This window comes from Hibiscus syriacus, unplaced genomic scaffold (genome assembly GCF_006381635.1).
Source record: "Hibiscus syriacus cultivar Baekdansim isolate YM2019G1 unplaced genomic scaffold, ASM638163v2 tig00008957_pilon, whole genome shotgun sequence".
In the NCBI taxonomy this organism is placed as follows: domain Eukaryota; kingdom Viridiplantae; phylum Streptophyta; class Magnoliopsida; order Malvales; family Malvaceae; genus Hibiscus; species Hibiscus syriacus.
In genome coordinates, this window is record NW_024062178.1 from 565,699 (window position 1) to 589,493 (window position 23,795).

General features: G+C 33.7%; 2 protein-coding genes and 3 pseudogenes across 2 annotated transcripts; 2 read left to right on the forward strand and 3 right to left on the reverse strand.

Annotated features, from left to right (window-relative positions):
- Positions 1-1,215: 1,215 nt before the first annotated feature.
- LOC120202565 lies at positions 1,216-2,603 on the reverse strand (annotated as a pseudogene).
- A 1,083-nt stretch (positions 2,604-3,686) lies between these two features.
- On the forward strand, positions 3,687-6,463 carry LOC120202566. The gene is made up of 6 exons (XM_039202981.1): positions 3,687-3,795; positions 3,970-4,163; positions 4,698-4,766; positions 4,852-5,403; positions 5,494-5,914; positions 6,072-6,463. The coding sequence occupies exons 1-6, from the start codon at positions 3,687-3,689 to the stop codon at positions 6,461-6,463; spliced, it is 1,737 nt and encodes a 578-aa protein (XP_039058912.1).
- Positions 6,464-9,765: 3,302 nt separating this feature from the next.
- On the reverse strand, positions 9,766-13,462 carry LOC120202629 (transaldolase-like). The gene is made up of 12 exons (XM_039203038.1): positions 13,247-13,462; positions 13,055-13,133; positions 12,883-12,958; positions 12,718-12,801; positions 12,493-12,597; positions 11,957-12,037; positions 11,786-11,850; positions 11,593-11,662; positions 11,424-11,501; positions 11,017-11,114; positions 10,766-10,901; positions 9,766-10,143 (listed from the first exon to the last, which is right to left on the reverse strand). The coding sequence occupies exons 1-12, from the start codon at positions 13,419-13,421 to the stop codon at positions 9,997-9,999; spliced, it is 1,194 nt and encodes a 397-aa protein (XP_039058969.1). The 5' UTR covers positions 13,422-13,462; the 3' UTR covers positions 9,766-9,996.
- Positions 13,463-17,236: 3,774 nt separating this feature from the next.
- Positions 17,237-17,955, forward strand: LOC120202630 (annotated as a pseudogene).
- Positions 17,956-22,142: 4,187 nt separating this feature from the next.
- LOC120202567 lies at positions 22,143-23,545 on the reverse strand (annotated as a pseudogene).
- Positions 23,546-23,795: the final 250 nt, after the last annotated feature.

The window sequence follows — 23,795 nt, forward strand, 5'->3', positions numbered from 1 at the left end:
ATGATCTGCTTATACTTGGTATAAAACTTTTAATTTTATATTTTTTTAAGATCGTTGGATGAGGGGAAGTTCAAAGGCTGAGATTAAATCATTGTTTTTTTCCTTCAGTAAATCTTATCATTTCCTACTATTAATCTCAGTATTTGATTTCTTTCATCCAACAATCTAAAAATGTGTAAAATTAAAAAAATTACACAATATAATTGGTTCGTAGCCCTTAGATTTTTTCTTTATCAAATATTTAGATTCATTCGATGATTACATTTTAATAAGAAATTAATAAATTTCATACAATGTGAACCAGTCGTATTCATATATATATATATATATATATATATATATATATATATATATATATATATACTATTATTAAACAAAATAAGACAAATTAAGATAATGTAAAATAATAAAAGTTGATTCAATAATTTGTTTTGACGTCTCAAATTTATTATTTTCAATCCTTTCTTAAATTTAACATCTTTATAGATTTTTTAATTTTTATAATAATTTGGAATTTTTATTTTTTTTTGGTTAAAAAGGGATCAATTTGCATATTTTCAAGATTGATAGAGTCCCAAAAGATATTTACACCAATTTATCATTCAACATGGATACAAGTTGTAGAATTTAACTAAAACTAAAAAGAAAATAACTCATTTCTATTTGTTCATATTTTTTAGTTAAATCGAATTTTATTCACCCTATTACACTACATGATAATGGACTGTATCAATCAAACATTGTTCTTTTATGCTGGGCTACCATGGTCTAACACGTGAAATGGGCCTAAATATACATACACATTTATACATGCATGCATGCATGGACATGTATGTATGCATGCATGCATGCATGAACATGAAGATGTATATATATATATATATATATGCATGCATGCATGAACATGTACATGTATGTATGCAGCATGCATATATGCATGAAAGAAGAACTTAAAAGCAAAGTGTGGAAACAGGCTAATACACATGTCATTTTTGCAGAAGAGCATGAAAGAAGAGACGTGAGGTTAAATTGTATTGAAAATTGATGAATTGTCATCAGAACAAAGGACCGCTGAAGCAATGCACCAACAACATCATGAATAATGACCAAAATAATCCAAGATTCATATCAACAATCACTAGCACACCTAAAAACATACAGACACAGACCTTACGTGTGAACCACGGTTTTCGGACCAGCACGGAAGAAAGGTACCTAGCGGGAAACGAGAAATAGTGTCGAGGCAATCATCAGCACCATGAAGAACAGTTTCGATCTACCGTCAATGATTAATGTAGCCGATGAGGAGACATCCTGCGGCCTGAAAAAGAATCAAGTAGAACCGTTATGGGCCTGAAGAAGAGAGCTTTTCAGAATACAATGGGCTCATGTTGCTCACTTCTGTAATTTGCCGAGGGCGCCGCAGAAGAGGGCATTGTCGGGCATAGGCAACTCGGTTTTGTTCGTAGGCTCAGGGTTCACAACTCTGACATATGTTTCTTGGCCAAGATACCATGAGTCGAGATTTTCGATTCTAAGGTTCCATACTCCGACGTTGTCAAGTGATATCAAGATTGCGGTCCAAGCACCGGGATAAACCTACAAAGACCAATACATGAAGGATCACTGCAAGCATTTTTGATGCTTAATGCATGAATATCATCACAAACTATGGTCAACGTAATTATTTGTAAACGATATCTGGAATCAAACCTACCCGAAAACCGAAAACAACTTGCATATCGGAGTCTAATCATTGAAAACAGTGTTCTTTACCAGAAAACATGAACTTTCCAAAGCCTTACCTGTGTTGTGGAGCGGGCAATCCCATCCCATTTGTTATATGTGCCCCTGCTATTCTCCGACCACTCGCCGTAATCTATTCTGCAATGACATGATGATGAGTTAGTGTCGAAAATCATAGTTCATAATGACATGTTAACACATCAAGAAGTGTTCAGGAAAACGAATTTCTACCCCACAACGAAAAATGAATATCCACTCATGTGATAGGTATGCATCTTGGTGTCATTGTTCTGTAGGATGACTTCCATAAATCCTCTATATGTTCCGTTAATAACGGATGTTTCCATTTTAGGTGGCCCTGTAAGTGGTTTAGTGGGAAAATCTAGCTTGGGTTTTTCCCATCGATGGTCTCCGGTGGCTTGTTTCTCAAAATATAAATTTCGGTCACATTGATTGAAACATATCTAAACGATCCCTGTGGGTTCGGTCGAGCACCACTGGCAGATACATTCCATCTGCATAATTTAAGCACAGAAAGTTACATAACCAAGTAAAGCGTAAAGATAATTCGTTTTTGAACCACAAAGGAGAACCAACCTGATAGATCTAGCTTGGTTCATTGAAAAGGTTTTGTCGTATTCATCCTGCGGTGGATCGGGGAGGGGACCGGCTGCCTTTCCTTTCGAATTAGAATAACGCAAAACAGCAACACCGGTAACTCGTTTCCACTGCGATTCATTCACAAACCTCGCACTAGCAACAATGTAGTAATCGCTACTACATTCAACCAAATAATCCACCTTATGTATCTTGACATCACTTTAGCAAATCTAGACTGCAAAATTAAGTAAGATCATACCAATGCATAAGTAAACTCTCGTCCAATTTGTTTCGAACATTGACGACGACATTGTAATTAGTAGTGGCATTGATGGTAGGGCCAGGAAACTTGTTATTTATAGCAATAACCTACTAAGTAATGCAAGATAAAGCAACCATTACACAATTCTAATAAATCCTTACCCCCAAAGCTCACTTAGCTTAGCAAAGTTCATGGTGCTACATTCTTATTTTGTAGATCTGAAGCTAAAAGTTGCTAATTATAGCAACATTAACCCAAACCTCACTTAACTAAACAAAGTTCAAGTGAAAAGGAACTGCATTTCTTTTCTGTTCTTTTGTAGATCTGAAGCTAAAAGATGAAACTTTAAGGTGTTTAAAGGCAACCCATTTCTCAGCTATGAAAGATAAGCAAAACCACATAAAATGTACTGAAAGTGGAAAAAGAGCAGAGACCTGTTGGGGAACACCCAAAGGGGAGCAGTGATGTAAGAGACCTCAAAATCATAGGTAACAAACGGATCCTCAGCAAAACACAAGCTTGAAAACAGAGCAATGTGGATAAGAAACAAACCCCATAACCTACTCAAAGCCATTTTTTACACACACACTCACAAAAAATATCCTTTTTGGGTTTTTTCTAGGAAAATTTGCAGATAGAAAAAATTGTTTAAAAGGTGAAAACTTTGCTGGGTTTTACATTATCTGGTAGGCAAAAGAAGAAAAAAAAGGAACCAGAGTCCCTAATCTAAAGATTGAAACTTTCGAGTAAGAGAGAGAAAACAGCAGAAACGGATATAACAATCGGCAAACTATGGACCAAACCTTCGACAGGTTATAGTGCACAGGTAAGTCTGACAGGTAAAATCTCTACATTTTCACTTTAATTCTGATGTTGCTAGGGATTGGGTTCTTGAGAATGGTCAGAGGCACATTCTCAACAAACCTTTAATTTTTCGTAAGTGGGAACCCAATATGCAGCGACTGAACTTTGATCTCTCAAGATTGCCTTTATGGGTTCATTTGTATAACGTTCCCTTAGAACTATATTCTAGAGAATGCCTTAGTTATATAGCCAGTGCTTTGGAGTTCCATTAATAATGGACTCAATTACTGCTTCGAAAACTATACTAGAATATGCTAAGGTTTGTATTGAAATAGGAGCTAAAGAAGACTTACCTGAAACTGTTGATGTTATCCTTGCTAATGGTCAAACTTCCACAATATATGTAGAAGTTCCTTGGTTCCCTTATTGATGCAAGAATTGTAGTTCATTCGGACATTCTGATAAAGAATGTCTAAACAAAACAAATTCTGCTCCTTCACATCTTAAAATCTGGAGAAAAAAGACACCTCTAAATGATAATGCTGATCTAAAAACAGGAATATTGGAACCCTTGAAGCACTCTCTGCCTGAATCTTCTTCCGCAAAGGAAAAGGCTATTTCTAATGAAAATGATCCCATAACAGAACCAGAATCATCTACTACTCAAAAGGACCAACTGTTAATGTCGAATCTCCTCATCTTAATATTTCAAATGAGGCAAGCAATTCCTTATCCCAATCCATACCTCACGGTGAATATTTAGTTAATGATAACACAACACATGCACATGAATCTGCCCCTATTCCTAATGAAACTCCTTCTAATCCTAAAAGAGGTAGAGGTAGGCCTCTAAAGATTAAAGCTAAATCTGCTTTACGAGGCTCATCAAACATATTCGAAATTCTCACAACAGTTGAAGAAAATTCTTCACTAAACGAGCTGCCAGTAAAGAAAACAAGACCAGCTGCCGTTGGAGTTGCTAAACTAATCAATGAGCTAAAGTCAAAAAAGAAAGAACAAATCCTAAAAGTCAAAAGTACCTCAGAAGGAAATTCAGAGGGTTCATCCTCCACAATTTCCCAATGTTAATTTGTTTTTGGAATATCAGAGGATTCAATAATCCTCAAAAACAGAAAAAAGTCCTGAACATAGCTAATCTCTTCAAAGTTGACGTTCTTTGTCTGTTGGAAACTCGTGTTAAACCTGACAATTCCGAGAAAATCTTCAATACTATATTAGAGAGCTGGAATGTTCTTACTAACTATGATTATGCTATAAATGGCAGAATATGGCTCATCTGGAAAAAAAGGAATCGATATCTCCCTCTGTCATTCTACTGATCAAAGTATTACTGGTAGATGTCTCTTTAATAACACTCTTTCATAATCACTGCTATCTACGGTAGTAACAGTGGTTCTTCTAGAAAATTTCTTTGGTAGCATCTGAGAAACCTTGACACTAGGTTTGGGTCTCTCCCTTGGATTCTGGGAGGTGACTTTAATATCTATCTTCATCACAAGGAAAGTTCTGATTCTTTAATTCTAGGACCATACTTTTCCTCTGATATGATTGACTTTCAAGAGTTGATTCAAGATCTTACTCTTAATGATCACCCTTTCTTCGGTCCTACCTATACTTGGAGCAATAAACAAAAGGATACGTACCTCGCTAGAAAACTTGATAGAGTGCTGATTAACTCCCATTGGGCTACTTCTTTTCAGAACTCTTTTGTAGAATTTACTGCTCCTGGTCCTTCTGATCACTGTATGGCTCTTGCTTGGATCAATAAAGAGAATCAAATCAATAGGCCTAAACCTTTTAAATTTTTCAACTTCTGGTCTAAGCACCCTAATTTCCTTGAATATGTCATTATTTCCTGGCGACAACCTTCTCAAGGTAACCCTATGCAGAATTTGTTTCTTAAGCTTAAACGCCTAAAACCTTGCTTGCAGAAGCTAAACAAGGACAACTATAGTGATATCTCTGCTAGGGTAAAGCTGAAAAAGAGAGATCTGGAACAATTTTAAATTTCAAATCTTAATGGTAACAATTCTTTCGATAAAGAATTGAGTGTTCAACAGGAGCTGAATGATTTAGAGGAAACTGAGTACATGTTCCTTAAACAGAAAACGAAAGCTCAATGGATCAAAGAAGGTGACAAATGCACCAAACTTTTTCATTCTGCTATTGCCTCTAAAAACAAAAGAGACACCATTAGGATTCTTATTAATAATGAGGGAAAAAGGCTCGAGACTTATGACGATATGGCTAATGAAATAATTGCTTTCTTCAAACATCAACTTGGTGCCATTGATCCTAAAGTTCATCCTCCCGACCCTTCTTCATTGAGAAACCTGCTTCAAATTCATCTTTCTACTGAGGTTACTACTGGTCTGATAAAAATAGTAACTACTGAAGAGATCAAAGAGGCTTTATTTAATCAAGGGAATGACAAAGCTCCTGGCCCTGATGGTTTCACTCCTTTTTTTTCAAACATTCCTGGTCTGTCACAGGGGAAGACTTTGTCGATGCTGTCAAATACTTCTTTCAAGAGTCAAATATCCTTCATGCTTTCAATTCCACCATTATTGCCTTGATCCCTAAAATCCAAATCCTAGCAAAGTTAAGGATTATAGACCTATCTCTTGTTGCTCTGTAGTTTACAAAACTATTTCCAAAATCCTTGTCAATAGAATAACTTTGCTGTTGCTTGACCTTATATCCCTCAATCAAACCGCTTTTGTGAGAGGTAGATCTATTATTGACAACACCCTCCTTGCTCAAGAACTTGTTAAAGGATATGGTAGGAAAAACATTTCTCCTAGATGTGCCCTCAAAATCGACCTTCAAAAAGCTTTTGATTCCCTTAACTGGGATTTCATCTCCTCCATTCTTAAAGCCATAGGACTTTCTTCCATTTTCACTAAATGGATTGAAACTTGCTTCAAAGAAGCACGTTATTCCATATCTTTTAACGGTAGTCTAATAGGATACTTCAAGGGTGAGAGAGGTATAAGACAAGAGACCCCTTATCTCCAATCCTTTTTGTGATAGCAATGAATATCCTCTCAAAAATTCTCAACCTTGCAGCAGCCAGAGGTATTTTTGGATATCACCCTAAATGCAAAAAGCTTGGTATTACCCACTTATCTTTTGCTGATGACCTCTTGATATTTTGCAAAGGTAATCTTGAATCAATTGTTGGAGTTACAAGTGTCCTTAATCATTTCTATGTTTTATCTGGTCTGAACCTCAATGTTAACAAAACTAAATTTTATGCGGCTGGTATACCAGCTAGAACTCTGGACTCCATTAAATTTGCCACTAGCTTCAAACAAGGTTTTTTGCCTGTTAGGTACCTCGGTATTCCTCTTGTTACTCGGAAGCTTACTGAAAAGGATTGTCTTCCTCTCTACGATAATATTAAACGTAGGCTTCACCATTGGTCTGGTAAACTTTTAAGCTATGATGTGCGTCTAGAGTTAATTAAAATTGTTCTATACAGTGTTGTTAACTTCTGGAATAGGCAATTTATCCTCCCTCAGAAAGTTATCAATCGTCTTGAACAACTTTTCTCTAGATTCCTTTGGAAAGGTAATGATACTGCTGCTAAAGGTGCTAGGATTAGCTGGGATAGAATTTGTTGTCCCAAATCTGAAGGAGGTCTCGGGTTGAAGAACATTCATTCCTGGAATAAAGCCTGCATGATCCAACTAATACGAAAAATTATGGCTGGAGAGGGTTCCTTATGGGTCGCTTGGATTCATTGTTATATTATTAAAAATAACGATCTAAACGACATTAAAATTAATACTTCTCACAGCTGGACCATCAGAAAACTCATGAAAATTAGAAGTGAAGCACTTCCAAATTTAACTGTTGGTGTCACTAAAACTAAAGATATATGGGAAGATATTAGAGTTCATAGAGATAAGGTTTCCTGGCATAAAGTGATTTGGTTCCCACTTAACATCCCTAAACTTAGCATAATCTCTTGGATGGCAATTCTGGATCGCCTTCCTACGCGAGATAGACTTATTAGAATGGGTATTGCGTCCGACAGTGTTTGTATTTTGTGCAATGAAGATCATGAAACTAGAAATCATTTGTTTGTTGACTGTACTTATGCTACTTCTCTTTGGAATTCTATTATGAATCTATCTAGCATGCGAGATATTCACAGGTCTTGGGATTCAAGGCTTGAATGGGCTGCTCAAACATGGAAGGGTAAATCTCTTCTTTCCATCATTCTGAGGATCTCCTGGACTGCTTTCATATACTTCAATTGGGAAGAGAGAAACATAAGAGTTTTCAACCGAGCACAAAAACAGTAGACCAATTATTTACGGCTATAAAAGAGCTTATTCGATCAAACTCAGTACCAAGGACATAAATAGACTAGATTACGTTAATTCTAGACTTTGTAATTATTGGGATATAGACTAGCCTTTTGTCTGTAAATAGGTGCTATTACTCCCAATTGGGATGACTGTTGTATGATGAACATTTTCTGTTTGGGTAATAAAAATTCTACTTATCCAAAATTTTTTTTTTTTTGCTCTTTTAGTGTGTGTGTAAGTAAATAATTAAAAATAAAAAACACTTTGATTATGGTTGGAATAATAAAAAAGGATTAGATTGTTGGCCATCTTTCATTCCAAATGAGAGTTTGTTTAATATTGCGGTAAAAAAGACAAATTATGTAGTTTAAGATTAATCTTAAGTATTTAATATTATTGTTAAAATATATTCTTGAGAAAGTAAATGATTATGTTAGAGGATAAACTATTTATGTAATCATTATATTTTTTTGTTTTTATTTTCTTAAAAATCATATCTAATTTTATATTTTGTTTATCTATTAATAATATGCCGTTAGGTTTAATAGTTGGCTTAATGAGAATGGTGATGTGGTATGGTATAATAACAATTTTAATCTTAAAAACTTAAATATTTATTAAGTTGGTCATAATTTGAAATAATTCAATAAATCTTTAATATTTAAATTGAAAATTTATTAATAATTTAACAATTTAATAAGTCTCTAAACTTGGATAATTTATTAACAATTTAATGAAACCCATGGATTCTCCTTTAAAATAATATTGCTCCACATCCTATCGAATATGTCTTTTGTGAAAAGAATAATGACTTCGTAACAAATGATATAGAATGATCTTTTAACTGCCCGATTTCATGATGATATTTTAATATTTTTTAAATATTTTAAAATTTTAATAATTTATAGTTTATAATTTTATAAATTTTGATATCTAATATTTTATAATATTTATTTATAAACCGTGCCATCCTCAAAGCTACAGAATTTGGGGCAACAACAATTATCATTGTTTTGAAAACCGGACCGGATCGGCTAGTTCAACCGGTTCAATCGGGAATCGTGTGCTAGTTTGATTCAATCTAAACCAGTTGAACCGTTATTAGTGAACCGGCCAAAACCGCTGAACCATTCTAACCGGACCGGCTAAAAATCGGAAATTTTGTTTAAAAAAAAATTAAACCAAACAACATCGTTTGTTAAACGAGCCAAGTCGAACTCGAGTATTGCTGAGCTCGACTTGAACTTGAAAACTTTAAAAGTAAGCTCAACTCGACTCAAACTCACAAGCTAAAAATTATCAAGTTCAACTCAAACTCGAAATATAATATTGAAACTTGAACTCAAAAAGGCTTGAACTAAAAAAAATTTAGAAACTCGATTGAAGCCTAAAATTCGAGCTTGATTGAAGTGAAAGAATAGTTCACTCAATGCTCACCAAAAGGCTCCATAATTTTAAATGTCAAATTACCTCTATTATTTATAGAAGTTAGTTGTGATGCTCTTCTATGTTTCTTATCAATGTGAGATTGTTTTGTTCTCATATTTTTACTCTTTAGACTTTTGGGATGCTCTTCTATGTTTCTTAGCCATGTGTGATTGTTTTTAAAAAAAATTAAACCAAACAATATCATTTTATTATGATTTTTTTAACCTCAAATTTATTTTTTAATTATAATATATAATTATATTTATTATTTAATATGTTATACCTTAAATATTATGTTGTAGTTAATTTGAATCATTTTGTTTCACTTGATTTTATGATTTTTAACTTATATATGTTATGACTTGCTTTGAATATGACTTGTGATATAAAAAATTATTTTTTATTAAATATTTTTAGTATTTTTATTTAATTTTTTAAATAATTATGACGTCGTCCGATTTTTTCGACCGGTCGGATCGGTTCGACCGGTTAAACCAGTGAACTGATAGCATGACCGGTTTGCTAACCGGTCCGGTTCTGAAAACCATGGCAATTATAAAGATGAAGGCTTTGGCATGTGCTTGAATGCAAGTATTCAAAACGGCAGTCTTTAAAGGGTTACCACATTCAATTTCAGAGTGCTAAAAATCAGGCATTATGTTCATTGATACCATAAAAGGATAGAGGATCCAATATCAGCTCTAAACACCCACTAAACTGCTTTGCAGGGAAAACAAAAAAAGTGTTTAACGTGATGGAGTCTGTATCGTGTTATTTTATGCCCCATTAGGTGTGGATCGAAATGGAGGGGCCGTTTTAGACATTTGGAGGTGGCCACATCTTGTCAAGTAATTCCTCGACTCGCTTCGTTTGGTTAACATATCCGTCCAGTCCGGCAGCTAGAAGCTCGACTGATGCAGGTCCCATAGCCGATCCGAGGCTTAAACGGTCCCACTTTGTGAGCTGAACATAGAGAGAAATATCAGTCAGCATAACAGTTTCAAAGACCTTTACCAATGCCTGTTGAAACCTGATTAGCAAGGAGCTAAGTGTCCCCTGTGTGAGGTCTCGGTTTCGAGTCTTAAGAATGAAAAGAAAAGTATTCCGGGAGCTTCGTCCCCGTCTAGGGTTTGACCTAGCTTGATTCCTAGAATATTCAGGGCTCAATGTGGCTTCAAGATAATGATGGTGTCGGACAGAAAAAAGATCTTGATGATTTCAAGGTCATGGTTGTAAAGAGGTACATGGTCTATTTCGTAACCAAAATGGCAGCAAATAGCTCATCAAGTAGGAAAGATGGGGAGTGGTATCCATGACCATGATTTGATGAATAGCTTTGAAAACAGATAAGGAAATTGTATAAGGGATGTATAAAAGTTGTTTCGGTTTTCTATTTTCAAACAAGGAATGATAAGTAACCAAATTGGTACATGGAAGAAAATGCTGCAGCTCGACCCCTTTAATGTCCTGGTGAAATCACTATATCCACATCGATTTTGTCATTATAATGTGCAGTGAGTTTCAGTTTCCTTTTCCCCATTATTTTTTCCAGTTTTGACAATCGAAAATATGGGAAAAGAGGTACCTCTTCAGCAGTGAAATCATGGTTGACAGCAGACTGCGGGGAAAGCCTCCGAACATAAGAGTACTTCTCATCAGGTGCAGTAATTGATTCTTTCAGTGACTGCAATATCTTCAAGGGTGCAATGATATAGTCAACCCTGAAAGAAAGAAATCATACAAGTTTAAGAACAAGAAAAGATCAATATTCGGTTCTTAATTTCTGACGACTTCCGATTAAATGAATAATGGTTGATTGTTTGAGTCGTAAGATACCCCAGCAGACTAAATAAATCCTGCTTGTTTCGGACTGCAGAAGCCATCAGCTTTGATTTGTGTCCGTATTTGTGAATGTAGTTATAAGCTTTTGTCACCTGCAATGACAAACGAAAGTACATCGATTTGAAACCTTTTTATGCTAAAACGAAATTATTATATATAGTAACTAAATAACAATTCCTTATTTCCATTGGAAAAGTCCTAAAAAGCTAACCCAAAACATCAAGACTTTATAGACAGATCTCAAAAGCAATAGAAACAATTGTTTCTATGAGCAGCCACATTGGTTCTCGTGATTTCGAATGTGTATAGAAACAATTGTTCAAACTGAAATACTCGACCAAAATCCCATAAACCAAAACAAGCTAAGCTTATGCTCTAAAACCAATAGTTGTTTAACTAACCAGAGACAACCCAGGATCCTCTCCTCTTTGAATGGCAGCTTCAATCTCAGGGTCACCAGAATGAGTTCGTGCCCAATCCTGAAGAAAGAAAAAGAATGTGTTTCAAGGATGATAAAAGATCAAGGTTTGCAGACGAAAGTCACCTAAGGTTTTCAGGGAAAATGTTTACCCTAACGCGGCCAACAAAAATCTGGATAACAGAAACACCAGCTTGGGCTGCAGCTGCAGCTTGAGTAAAGCTGAAGCAAAAGCAACTATTAGAAAACGAAAAGGAAGTAAATTCAGGCAAGTGAGGTTGCTCATTCTTTTAAAATTTAGCATATTATAATCAAGCAACATCAATTGTCAGCATAATCGTATACCTATAAACAAAAGTCAAATGTGTTTGTATACCCTCAGATTCAAGCAATCCTGAGGCTTCTATTCCCTGTACAAGCAACAAGCAATTGTAAGAATTATTTAGCCTTTATATTCCAAAACTATCAAGACTTAGTGTCTTTACGAGTATTTACACAATTAGTTGAGATACTCACTTGCCAAGTTGAAGGAATTTTAAACAGTAAACGCTCAGAAGGAACATCAATCTCATTATACAACTTCAGTAAGTCATGAACCTGCATATCCCAATAAGCTGTTAGCATCCGGCAGCATATTCACACACAAAAAATGGAATAAGCTACTATAACATATAAAAGGTAAAAGAAGTACATAACGAAACTTCATTCATCTTACAATCATGTTTTTACCGAGGAGCATTGTAAACCTTATAATACTTGTAAGGATACAAGGATGTACAAAAAATATCGAGTATGTCACATTTCTTATTCCAAAAGCTAAGAGAATAACCTCTAGTCAACATAAAACAACAAAAATTCCGGGATGATGAATGAATAGTTCGTTTCATCAATGTGAACATTTAATTCAAACTTTCAACATTGACACTTATGCATAAGACCTAAAACAATTACAATTAAAATTGGAAATGATTTTGATACGGGACAACAATCATACAACAAACTTGAAAGAAAAATCACAAGCAACATAAAGGAGACATAAGAAGAGTCAGTACCCTCCGAATAATACCATGAGTGTCATAAGCCAGACGTGCATCCACTTCAGTAGAAACTCGACCAGGGACTAGCTTAGCCAAGTCGGCACCAACATTTACTAAAGCCTACACTTGATGAACAACCAAAAGTCAAACAAATTAACAATCTGATTCCAGTTTTCTGCCATTATTTATAAATGAAATGAAAATCAGATAGCAGAACACAAAAAAATAAAGATTACAAACCTTATTATAGAAACAAGACAACCTCATTTCAGGTTTGTCAAGCTTAGAACAAGTTGAATCCGCCAAGGCCATATCCACAGCATTCTAAACCAAAAATTCACTAGGCAATTTATATACATACAGAAGGTTTTTAAACTATGTTTATATATCAATGACAATGCTTACTCTGAAAATGGTATCAGGAAGGCTCAATATACCCAAAAGCAGTGAAGAGCTAACAGTTGCAGCAGTTGGTGGAAACCTACAAATTTCAATAGATTAGCATAGACAAAATTAGTCCCTTTACACTAAAATTTTCATTAAAAAAACCAATATTCCAAAGCAAAACAATCTTTACTTTTCAAAATCATCAAAGATGACAGTGTCAGGAACTATCTCACTGAAAGTAGACACAGCATCCAATTCGGTAGTGAATCCTGTAATTTTCCCAAAGAAACAAATTTTAAAAACAATCCATGGATCAAAATCCATATAAATAACTTAAAATGGTTACAGATTCAATCAAAAAGGAAACAGGGAGGTAGATAACCAGTGTCGAGGGAAGAAGAGAAGCCCGAGGAGGAGGCGCGAATAGTTGCGAAAGATTTGTTGAATTTGAAGAGTAGAGTGGAAGAACAACACCCATTTGCAAATCTGAATCTTGATTTTGGCAAAGTAGACGAATAGAGAAATGATGAAAGCGAAGATTGCAAGGAGAGTGACATTTTTAAAGAAAAAAAAATAACATTTTTCGCGACAGGGTCAAAGTTCCTTTAAGTTCGATCGTTCTCGTATATTTTTAACAATGGATAAGAGTTTGTAAGAGTGCGGATGTACACGTGCGAGACCTATACATAAATTATCCGAGTTTAATTTGTTTAAATTTTAATTAATATTTAATTTAAATAAATTTAATTTGATTTTAAGTTGACTCAAGGTTTTAATTAATAAAACTGAATTATTTGATATTCGATTCAATAAAATCATTAGCAAGTAGCAATTCAAAAAAATAATATAATAATTTTTTATTTTTTAAATTAAATTATTAGTAATATCATCATTTATATATATATATATATATATTAAATATAATGTAAGATTTTCATGCTTTTAAGGTTCAGGTTAAAGTTTAAGCTTAAATCGAACTCGAATTCGAACTTCAATTGAGTTAAGTTTGATAATTTTGAATTAAAGTTTTTCAAACATAAGTTAAGGGTGGTTTTCCCCAAAAATCATATTTTTCAGAATATATATGTGTCATACATCCTTTCAGAAAATATTATGGAACTAACATCCTTTGCAGAAAGCGCGACTCATGCACCGCGTCTTATGCCACGTGTTGAAAGGTGAGGCTCATGCATCGCGCCTTACGTTACGTGTAAAGATTGGGTGATAGTTTCGTAATTTTTTTTTAAAATGGCATCTAATATTTAATTAATTTATGCTAGGTGATTTTTATGGTAAAACGTCAACTTTTTTATTTATTTTTTTGTGTGTAAAAAAAATTTCTCCATTAAAATATTTAAATATTCTTTTGCAAATTATTTTATAACTCGACAAATTTTGATTTTTACATGAAATTAAACAATACATATAATATAGTATATGAATACTTTGAGGGTAAGTAATTTAAAATATGAATAATTTTATAAAAGTTTTATGTATTTTTTACAAAATGATGATGATGATGATGATAAGAAATATTTTATAATTAAAAAATTTATAAATTTCATATAATTTTGAAAAATTTATTGAATTTTAAAATTAATTGTTTAAAAATATAAAAAATATTAAAATAAACTTTTAATTACAATTAAGGGATCAAATGAATTATTATCATTATTTATTATTTTTTAACAATAGTTAATAATGTTTATTCATTTTTTAAAAATTAGATTTTAATATTTATTTTAAATTTTTTAAAATTAATATTAGAAAGAATATTTTAAATATATAGGTGATATTTTTTAGCTTGGCATTTTTTTATTGAATTTTGATACAAGTTTAGAGAGTAACATAAAAGAAAGGAAAATCTTTAGAAACACTTTACCATAATTTTTCTTAATTAATTTAAATAATAGCAGAATAAATGATTAATTTGAATTATAACTCATATATTTAAAATTCAATAAAAAATAATTAAAAGCGAATAAAATTCAATAAAAAAGAATGTAAAGATAAAAAATATCACCTATATATTTAAAATATTCTTTATATATAATTTTAAAAATATAAAATAAATATTAAATTATAATTTTATTAAAAATGAATAAACATTATTAATTGTTGTTAAAAAATAATAATTAATAAATAATAATTCATTTGATCCCTCAATTGTAATTAAAAGTTTGTTTTAATGTTTTTTTTATATTTTTAAACAATTAATTTAAAAGACAATAATTTTTTAAAAATATATGAAATTTATAATTTTTTAAATTATAAAATATTTCTTATTATCATCATCATCATTTTGTAAAAAAATACTAGTTATAAAATTTTTATAAAATTATTTGTATTTTAAATTACTTACGCTCAAAGTTTTCTTATATTTGATTATATGTATTGTGTAATTTCATGCAAAACTCAAAATTTGTCGAGTTATAAAATAATTTGCAAAAGAAGATTTAAAGATTTTAATACAGAAAGTTTTTTTACAAACACAAAAAATAAATTAAAAAAACTTGACGTTTTTACACAAAAATCACTCTAACAAAAATTAATTACATATTAACCAAAATTTTAAAAAAAATTATAAAACTAGCACCCGATCTTTTCACGTCGCGTAAGGCGCGGTTCATGGGCCGCACCTTATCCCATGTGGCGCCACATCAGCGTAAGGCGCGGTGCATATGCCGCACCTTTCTGCAAAGGGTGTTAGATCCGTAATATTTTCTGAAAGGGTTTCTGACACACATATATATATATATATATTTAAGAAAAATTTGATTTTCGAGAAAATCACCTAAGTTAAGTTTCAATTTGTTTATTTCAAATTCAAGTTTAACTTAATAATTTTAAGCTCATAAATTTTTTGGTCAAGTTGAGCTTAATTTTAAACTTTTCGAGTCGAAACAAGCTAAGCAAAACTCTAGTTTGACTTGACTCGTTTGCATTTGTAGATTTGGGTTAAATACATTTTTGGCCCTCAAAGTTGGTCACGTTTCTCACTTTTGTCTCCAAATAAATTTTCCTTTTGGTTTGGCGCGTAAGCTGCAAAAAATTATCATCGTTAATCCAGTGTTATTTTCTTACATGTTACATTAGAATGCACAAAGTAGGAAGTCTTTAGCAAATCGAACATACTCATGTCTAACAAATACCCGAATCACTCCGTAATCGGAATAACATTACTCGATAAAGAAAAACAGTTACTTGCGGGAAAAGAAAGACAATTTATTCGGAACGAAACAGCTAAAGTGTAGCAGATTTCGAACACTCAATAATGGAGCTGATGGAGATCATGTGGTTCCAAACTCCTAATTTATGTGTATTTTTGGATCTGTTGGAACTGGAGAGAGCTGTTCATAAGAACTTCCCCTTCTTTCAAACATGGTTAATTAGGCTGAAGTGTACTCTGTCATCCCCATCTAATAATTGAGGAACCCCAAGTTAAACCTGCGCCGAAGCCCGCTGTTGCCAATGTATGGCCTGGCTTCACCTTCCCGCTTCGAACGGCTTCGTCCAGTGCCAAAGGAATGGATGCATATCACGTATTTAATATATATGTGCTAAAATTATAACATATTTTATAAAGGAAACAAGGGATTATAACATACATTCAGATAACCAAGCATTAATACAATATAAAACGTACGTACGCATACACAATGAAAACGTAGTTAAATGGAATACATGAAATAAATATCATAATATAAAATACTAAAATTAAACATACGAAAATGAAAGGAAACAGAGAGTTAAATAACAAGGGAACTATGACTAATGTGTAACATGGACAAAATCAAAGGCAAAATTCGAAAGTCAAAAACAACTAAAAAGAGGACTAACTTGCATTAAAATTAAGATTGGGGGAGCGTTTGCACAATAAAACCACAACGTGAAAATAAGCAATCCCAAACCTAGATAAAAAGACACTTCTGGAGGCACCTAATTAAAGCCTCTAAATTAAATGAGGTTTTAAAACAAAACCTAACCCCATTTTTTCCCTAATCACTCTCCCCTCAGCGCCGTTTTTTCCTCCTCTCAGCCTTCATCTCTTCCTTCAACTTTCTTTCTTTTGAGCCCACGGCCACCATGGCCGCCACCCCGACGAGGGGCGAAAAGCCTCCTAAACCACTCTCCTTCGAACCCCCTAACTCAAAGCCACCTAAACCCCGACTAGACAGCCCCTCAAACCCTAATCAATCACTTGCTTCATGCATGATGCATGCATGTGCAGGCTGTTGCTGTGTAATGATTGCTATGAGATACATACATTTACATATATATATATATATATATATCCCCCATTACGAAAAGCTTTATTTGACAGTGAAAATCCCCATTACGAAGGCAAAAGCAGCAACGAAAGAAGAAGATGATGAAGAGCAGAAGCACTGGTAATTATCTCAGCAACGAGATTAGCTGGTACGAAAATCCATTTTATTTCTCCAATTATCATCAACAACAACACTGCAAAAGTACCAAGCATCTTCAATTATTCATTATCAAGTGAAAGTAGCCTTAATGGATTCCGAATTGAGCATTGCTCGAGCTCGGATCATCGTCATGAAAGCGGAGGTGGACTACGAGCGTAAATCACGTAAAAAGGTGGAGTCTTTGAACAAGAAACTGGCTAAAGAAGTAGCACAGGAACGAATGGGAAAACAAGCATTGGAAAGAGTGTGCGAAAAGCTGGCGATCGAAATCACTTCCAAGGAAATGGAGATTGAAAGAATGAAGACGGAGTTCGAGGAGGAAAGAAAGGTGCTGAAGATGGCTGAAGCTTTGAGGGAAGAAAGAGTTCAAATGAAGCTGACCGACGCCATGATTTTGTTCGAGGAAAAAGTAAAAGAATTGGAGGAAACTCAACGCAGACAACCCGGTGATGCTTCGAACAGTACTACTACTACTGTGTGTTCATCAATGGTGATTCAGAGAAAAGCATGTGCAGAAGCTGAGAATCCTCACATAAAGCGAGGAATCAAAGGGTTTGTCGAGTTTCCAACAGTTCGAGCAATTGAATCCAAGGGTAAGCATTGGGGTTCGAAGGTGGAGTGTGGAAAATCTCAATTAAGGATCCTACCCCCATCCAAGTAATGGTTTTTGGGCTTAAAGAAACTGTTTCTTTCTTGTTGAATTGTTTAACATAATTGATCACTTCCCCCATATCCAAACTATCTTGTTCTTGATAGATTACAAGAAAAAGAGGAAATGTATTTGCTTTGTGGTTGTAATTTGTGGTGACATATTGTACATAAGTTGATGTCATGAACAATTCTTTGACATTGATAAAAAAGATCTGCTAAAAGCTGTGAGCAGTGGTGAAATCTTAATTTAGGGGGGAAATAGTAAAAAACATTAGTATTTTTTTAATTGAGTATAGTGGTAATTATATTTTCAAGATTAATGTCAGGATTCAAAACTGTACAAGGTGAGGTAACATGAGTACCTTCATATTAAGAAATATTATTTTTAGATGATTTGAGTTCGAATAATGATATATGCATTATGTGTGACTAAATAAAACTATAAATAGATTCTACCTTGCATACTATAATAAAAACTGATCCCTACTGTTTTCCCTTTTATAGACTTTCATGATGCTATGGCACCTTACACTCTATTCTCCTCAATGTTACATTTTGCCTTCTAATATGGTCCCATGCTCACCTAACCAAATTCATATCTTCCTCAACCATCACCTAAGACTTGCTTCTATCGAATTTTTAATTCGGTTTTAGTTCGATTCTGACTCGTATTTTAAAAAGAAATGGACTAAACTGATATCACCCTAATCATTATTGCAACATCATGGTATAAACCTCGAGAAAATCTTTATTTGGTTCACGAGTTAGGCTAGCTAAATTTGTATTAGTGGTGGATCTAAACATATTTTTCAAGATGCGTACACATATGTTAACAACACAATTTTTATAATAGATATATGAGATAAACACAAATAGAATTTTAAAGTGAACATCAATAAAATAAATAATTAATCAAGGAAAATTCGGATTTGAATCCGCCTTCGATTTGCCTCACTTGTGCATGGCGTATTTGGAAATGTGAACTATAGATGGAAAAAAGGATTGTATCAAATTATGTAGGTTGTGAAAATTAAAATGAATTAAATAATGATAATATTTTGCATGAATTTTATTTCAGATGGTATCTTTTAAATATCGTGAGTTTAAATGTACTTAAACATAATTATTTTTAGTTTAAGAGTTTGATAAAATTATATGTAGTTTAAATATATATTTAAACGGAACATAAAATTAACATAAAATATATAATAAATTAAAACATAAAATTAATATATTTTTTCTAAATTAACTCAAAACAACAAATTGTACAAATATAAAGTAAAATGAAACACTTTAATACACACACAAAATCTTATAATTAAACATTTAAATAAATCTGTAAATCTTGTTCAAAGTCATTTGTCTTAAATAATATTATAATTTTACACCTCAAATGCCAGTCAAATTAATTTTATTGGCATTAATTATGTCTCCTCAAGACCTCATGCCTTCATCTTTAATCAAGCAATCCGACATTGCTTTTATATTATGTATAAATGTTTAAACATCAATTTAATGCAAAATAAATATTAAACATAATCAAAAATTAAAAAAATAATTAAAAGTTTAAAGTAAATATATTGAGTGATTTCAGTGATAAAAGAGAATGTTGTTTTCTCTAAAGAAGTCAAGTTCGAACAGTTGTATTTTTAGGATGTATATGTATTATCAATTATTAAAAAAGAATCCGAATATATATTATTTATAATCACCTTAAACTATTCAAAAAGAATTAAAAAATTACGGTTTAAATCTAATCACGAGCAAAAATTTGAATATATATATATATATATATATATATATATTTGATTTTCACTAAGATTTATATTTCATGTATTAATAATGCACATTTTTATACATTATCAAAAAGAATTAAAATTAAATTTACTCAGGTTTATTTCTATAAATACGTTATCATTAAATTTACCAATAGTGTATAAAATTATATATTATTAATGCATCTGTAGACACCCGTTTTTGATCAGATTTTATATTTTTATTTTTATCATTATAATTTATTTATTTATTATTGTTATTAATATATATTTTTTATTATTAATAATAATTTATTTTTATTTTTTATAGGCCCCATATACTACCCCCATCATTACCTCCCTCACTCAAACAATATCCAACAACCATGTTTAACCCCCCACATATCACAACTATACCACTACACCCCTAAAAATCTGACCATAATCCCTGGCCATTACATACCACTTCCTTTCCCCTATATATTCAACAAACATGCTGCTTTAAAAAGGGGGGAAGACACAGACGAAAAGGGGGTGGAGGTAAGGCAGTTTCGTTGGGTGGGGGAAGGCATGCACGTGTTCTTCATTTTCTTTTCCCCTTAATTTCTTTGCTCTAGCCCACTGCTCTCAACTTTTCCACACTCCACTATCTCTGCTTCCATTCCGTTTTTTGTACTATTTTTTTGAACTAAGAAGAAAAAGGTTGATATTTTCATGTTAATAGTTTGGTGGTTTTAGTTGTTGGTGGTGATGGTGGATATCTGCTGCGGAGTTATGAGCGAAGGCGAAGCATCAGCACCACCGTGCGAACCCAGTTCACACCAAGTCAGGAGATGTAGAATGGCATTTAGAAGGTTTAAATTCGTTGATTTTGCACCTTCCGAGGCCGAGAATAGCCGGAAACGCCACAAGTTCCAAGCTTGCTGCCGCGTATGTTCTAGACCGTGGAAACGATGGAGATAATTCTTCCAGCTCCGATGTAAAAAATGAAAAGGACTCCGCCACCGTTGGCTTCCACTATTTTGGTGTCTACGACGGTCACGGTTGCTTTCACGTGGCGAAGAGAGCGTTTGCATGGACTGATGAAAGAAGAGTTGGAGAGTGAAGACGAAGAGTGGAAAGGAGCGATGGAGCGTAGCTTCAGGCGCATGGATAGGGAAGGGATAAAGTTGAAAGAAAGTATGGTGGCCAGAGCTAATTGCCGGTGCGAGTTACATTCTCCGGAGTGCAATGTCGTTGGATCCACCGTCGTTGTTGCCGTGGTAACGCCTAATAAGATTGTTGTTTCTAACTGCGGCGATTCCAAAGGTGTTTTGTGTCGTAACGGCATCCCGTTGTTTTAACGTCCGATCACAAGTTGATAGATCTATCTCTGGTGTTAGTTTGAAGTTCAAGTTGCAACTTCACAAGCTTGAGTATACTGGTGGAAACCATCGAAAAGCCATCACGTTGTTGATGGCATCAAGTACTCGGACAGATGCCGCAATGTCGAGCATGTTTAACAACAATCTGGGCAGCAACACTTTTCTTTACTTTTATATTTCTTTGCTCTCCCTGCATTTTTACTTTTACACTTTCTTTAATTTTACTTTTACAATTTCTTGCATTTTTACATTTCGTTATGCAACTTTGATATGGCAATGGGACGTGTATTTTACATTTTCATTTGGTTTTTTTTCTTTTTGTTTTTAAATTTAATTTTTTATTTTAAAATTATTTATTATTTCTTATTTAACATTTTCGAATTTTTAGGGATATCTTCAATCGATCAAAGGTAAGTAATTGGAATCAAGTTTTTAAATTTTAATTTTAATTTTCGCAATCAAAGACAACCGATAAATTAATTGGTACCGAAAGGGCGGTTCAAGGGTGCTAATCCTTCCTTGACCGTAACCGACTCCCGAACCCGACACATTTATGGTATAACATAGATCAGGTAAGATAGTGTCCGACCCACCTAAATGTTCTTAAAATGGTCGGTGGCGACTCCTAACCCAAACCATTTCATTTAAGTCGAAGCCAATTTCAGGCCCAACTGAAAGACGGTTCCGACAGCATCTAATAATTATTTATTTTCCTATTATTACAATCCGTTTATTCTTATAGACACATCCAATAATATTATAACAGCATAATCCGGATTTTATGGAATTATTTAGTTTTGACGAATTCAGTTTATATTTAATATATTTAAGAATATATATTATTTAAAAGGAAGAAAAATTTCTCATTATTTGATCGTAATTATTTCATCTAACATTCCAGGTAATTATCCAAACTAGGTGTAAAATTCAAAATTCTATTGTAATAACTATTTCACCCTTATTTATTATGCAAACACATTCGTATTTTATATATATTTCAACGTGTATTTAAGAGAATTATACGATATACTAATCGACTAATCAATATCGAGTACCGGTGAAGATGATTTCGTCAAGCTTCATAGCTCATTCTCGTAAGCATAGAGCTGTGAGTTTTGGTTTGATCTTTGCCAACTTATGTCAGATAATTTAATACCATCATGGTAACAAAGGCTGAACACCGCACTAGCGTCACTAAAACAGGTTGATCGGTCCAGGGTGGCCCGGTCGTTATGATGATAATCACGAGCGTCATCGTTCTCTAGGTTGATCGGTTCGGTTTCGGTGGTCGGCATGTCGTCGAAGGATCGGTAACATAGCTCGATGATCGTTTCTTGATCGAAAAGTGGACTTCCCAGTCTGCGCATATGCGTAAACATTGCATGGTTATTTGCATCAAGAAAGCTTGGATTCTCCATCTTGCAAGTGTTTCCCATATGTTGAAGAATTCGGTCCATGGCCTCGTCGTTGCCAGAGCAAACTATCGGCGTAGTTTTCGGGCTCTTGAGGGTACTTCTCGGATGATTCTTCTTTCTAAATACACGGCAAACCACCCAACCATCTTCACACAAAATCTCCAATGGGATTGGACAAATAAGAGTCACGACTAATGTTGTCTTCCAGTCTATACTCATGCATAATCCAATCAGATTTTTTACCACGGGGAGCTCTTCCTTCATAAAACACCAACGTCTTCCTTGATCCGATTCTTCTAACACCGTTATATATAATCTTATCGCGCCCGGTGGCTTTCCAGAATCCAGCAGCCGTCGCACGATTCGTTCGGGTCCCCGTCGGGTGTTTCTTGTCCTTGTGATTGAAGAAGTACCAATCATTCTGCGGCGTGGAACCTATTTTACATTTCTCTGCACCAAAATAAAAAAAATTCACAAAATCCTTTTACTTATATATATATATTTGTCGATGATAATAATGTTATCTTATTGACGGTTCATCTCTATTAGTTTAGAATGATGGAGAACTGTAGCTGGTGAAAAATCGATCATGAGTCGGAATAGGAGAGAAAACGAAGGTATTAGAAGATGAACGATATAGATGAGAAAGTGAGAGAGAGAGAGAGAGAGAGAGAGAGTCCCCCTCTTATATCCTGGCTCACGGTCAAATCTTCGCCGGCTCCTGTTTTTCGGTCAAACCAGATGAATCGTTAACGGCCAACGAAACAAATTTATTCTGATCAACAATATTTGTTAGTACCTTGTAGATCCCAGGGCTCAAGCTTGTTAAGATCAACTTCACGTATAACATCAAGATCAATCTTTTCCGAAGCAACTTTCTTTCTGACGTAGTAGTGAAGGAGTTCTTCTTCCGTTGGATGAAATCTAAAACCAGGCGGGACCTGAGAGTGGCCATTAATGGATAGATTCATGTCTTTTTAAGGTATTTAGATGATATTTTAGAATAAAGGAAACACAAAGGGTGGCTTTGTTCCAGCTGATATATAATGGTTTTAAAAATGGAACTTATCATCGGCCATGGGAGAGAAAACGACAGAGAAAGAGAAAGAGAAAAAAAGGCGAAAAGGGAAGATGGGCGTTAAGAGTAATAGAGTTATGATATTTTATATTGGTGGTAGGGCTTAGTAGTCCCAACTATGCATGCAAAAGTTCTGGGTGTTATCATTTGCAATTTTTCAATTTTTTTTTTGGATAATTCAATTTTATTACCCAAAAGCATAGAAGTACTATAAAAAACAATCAATTTCCTGATTACAA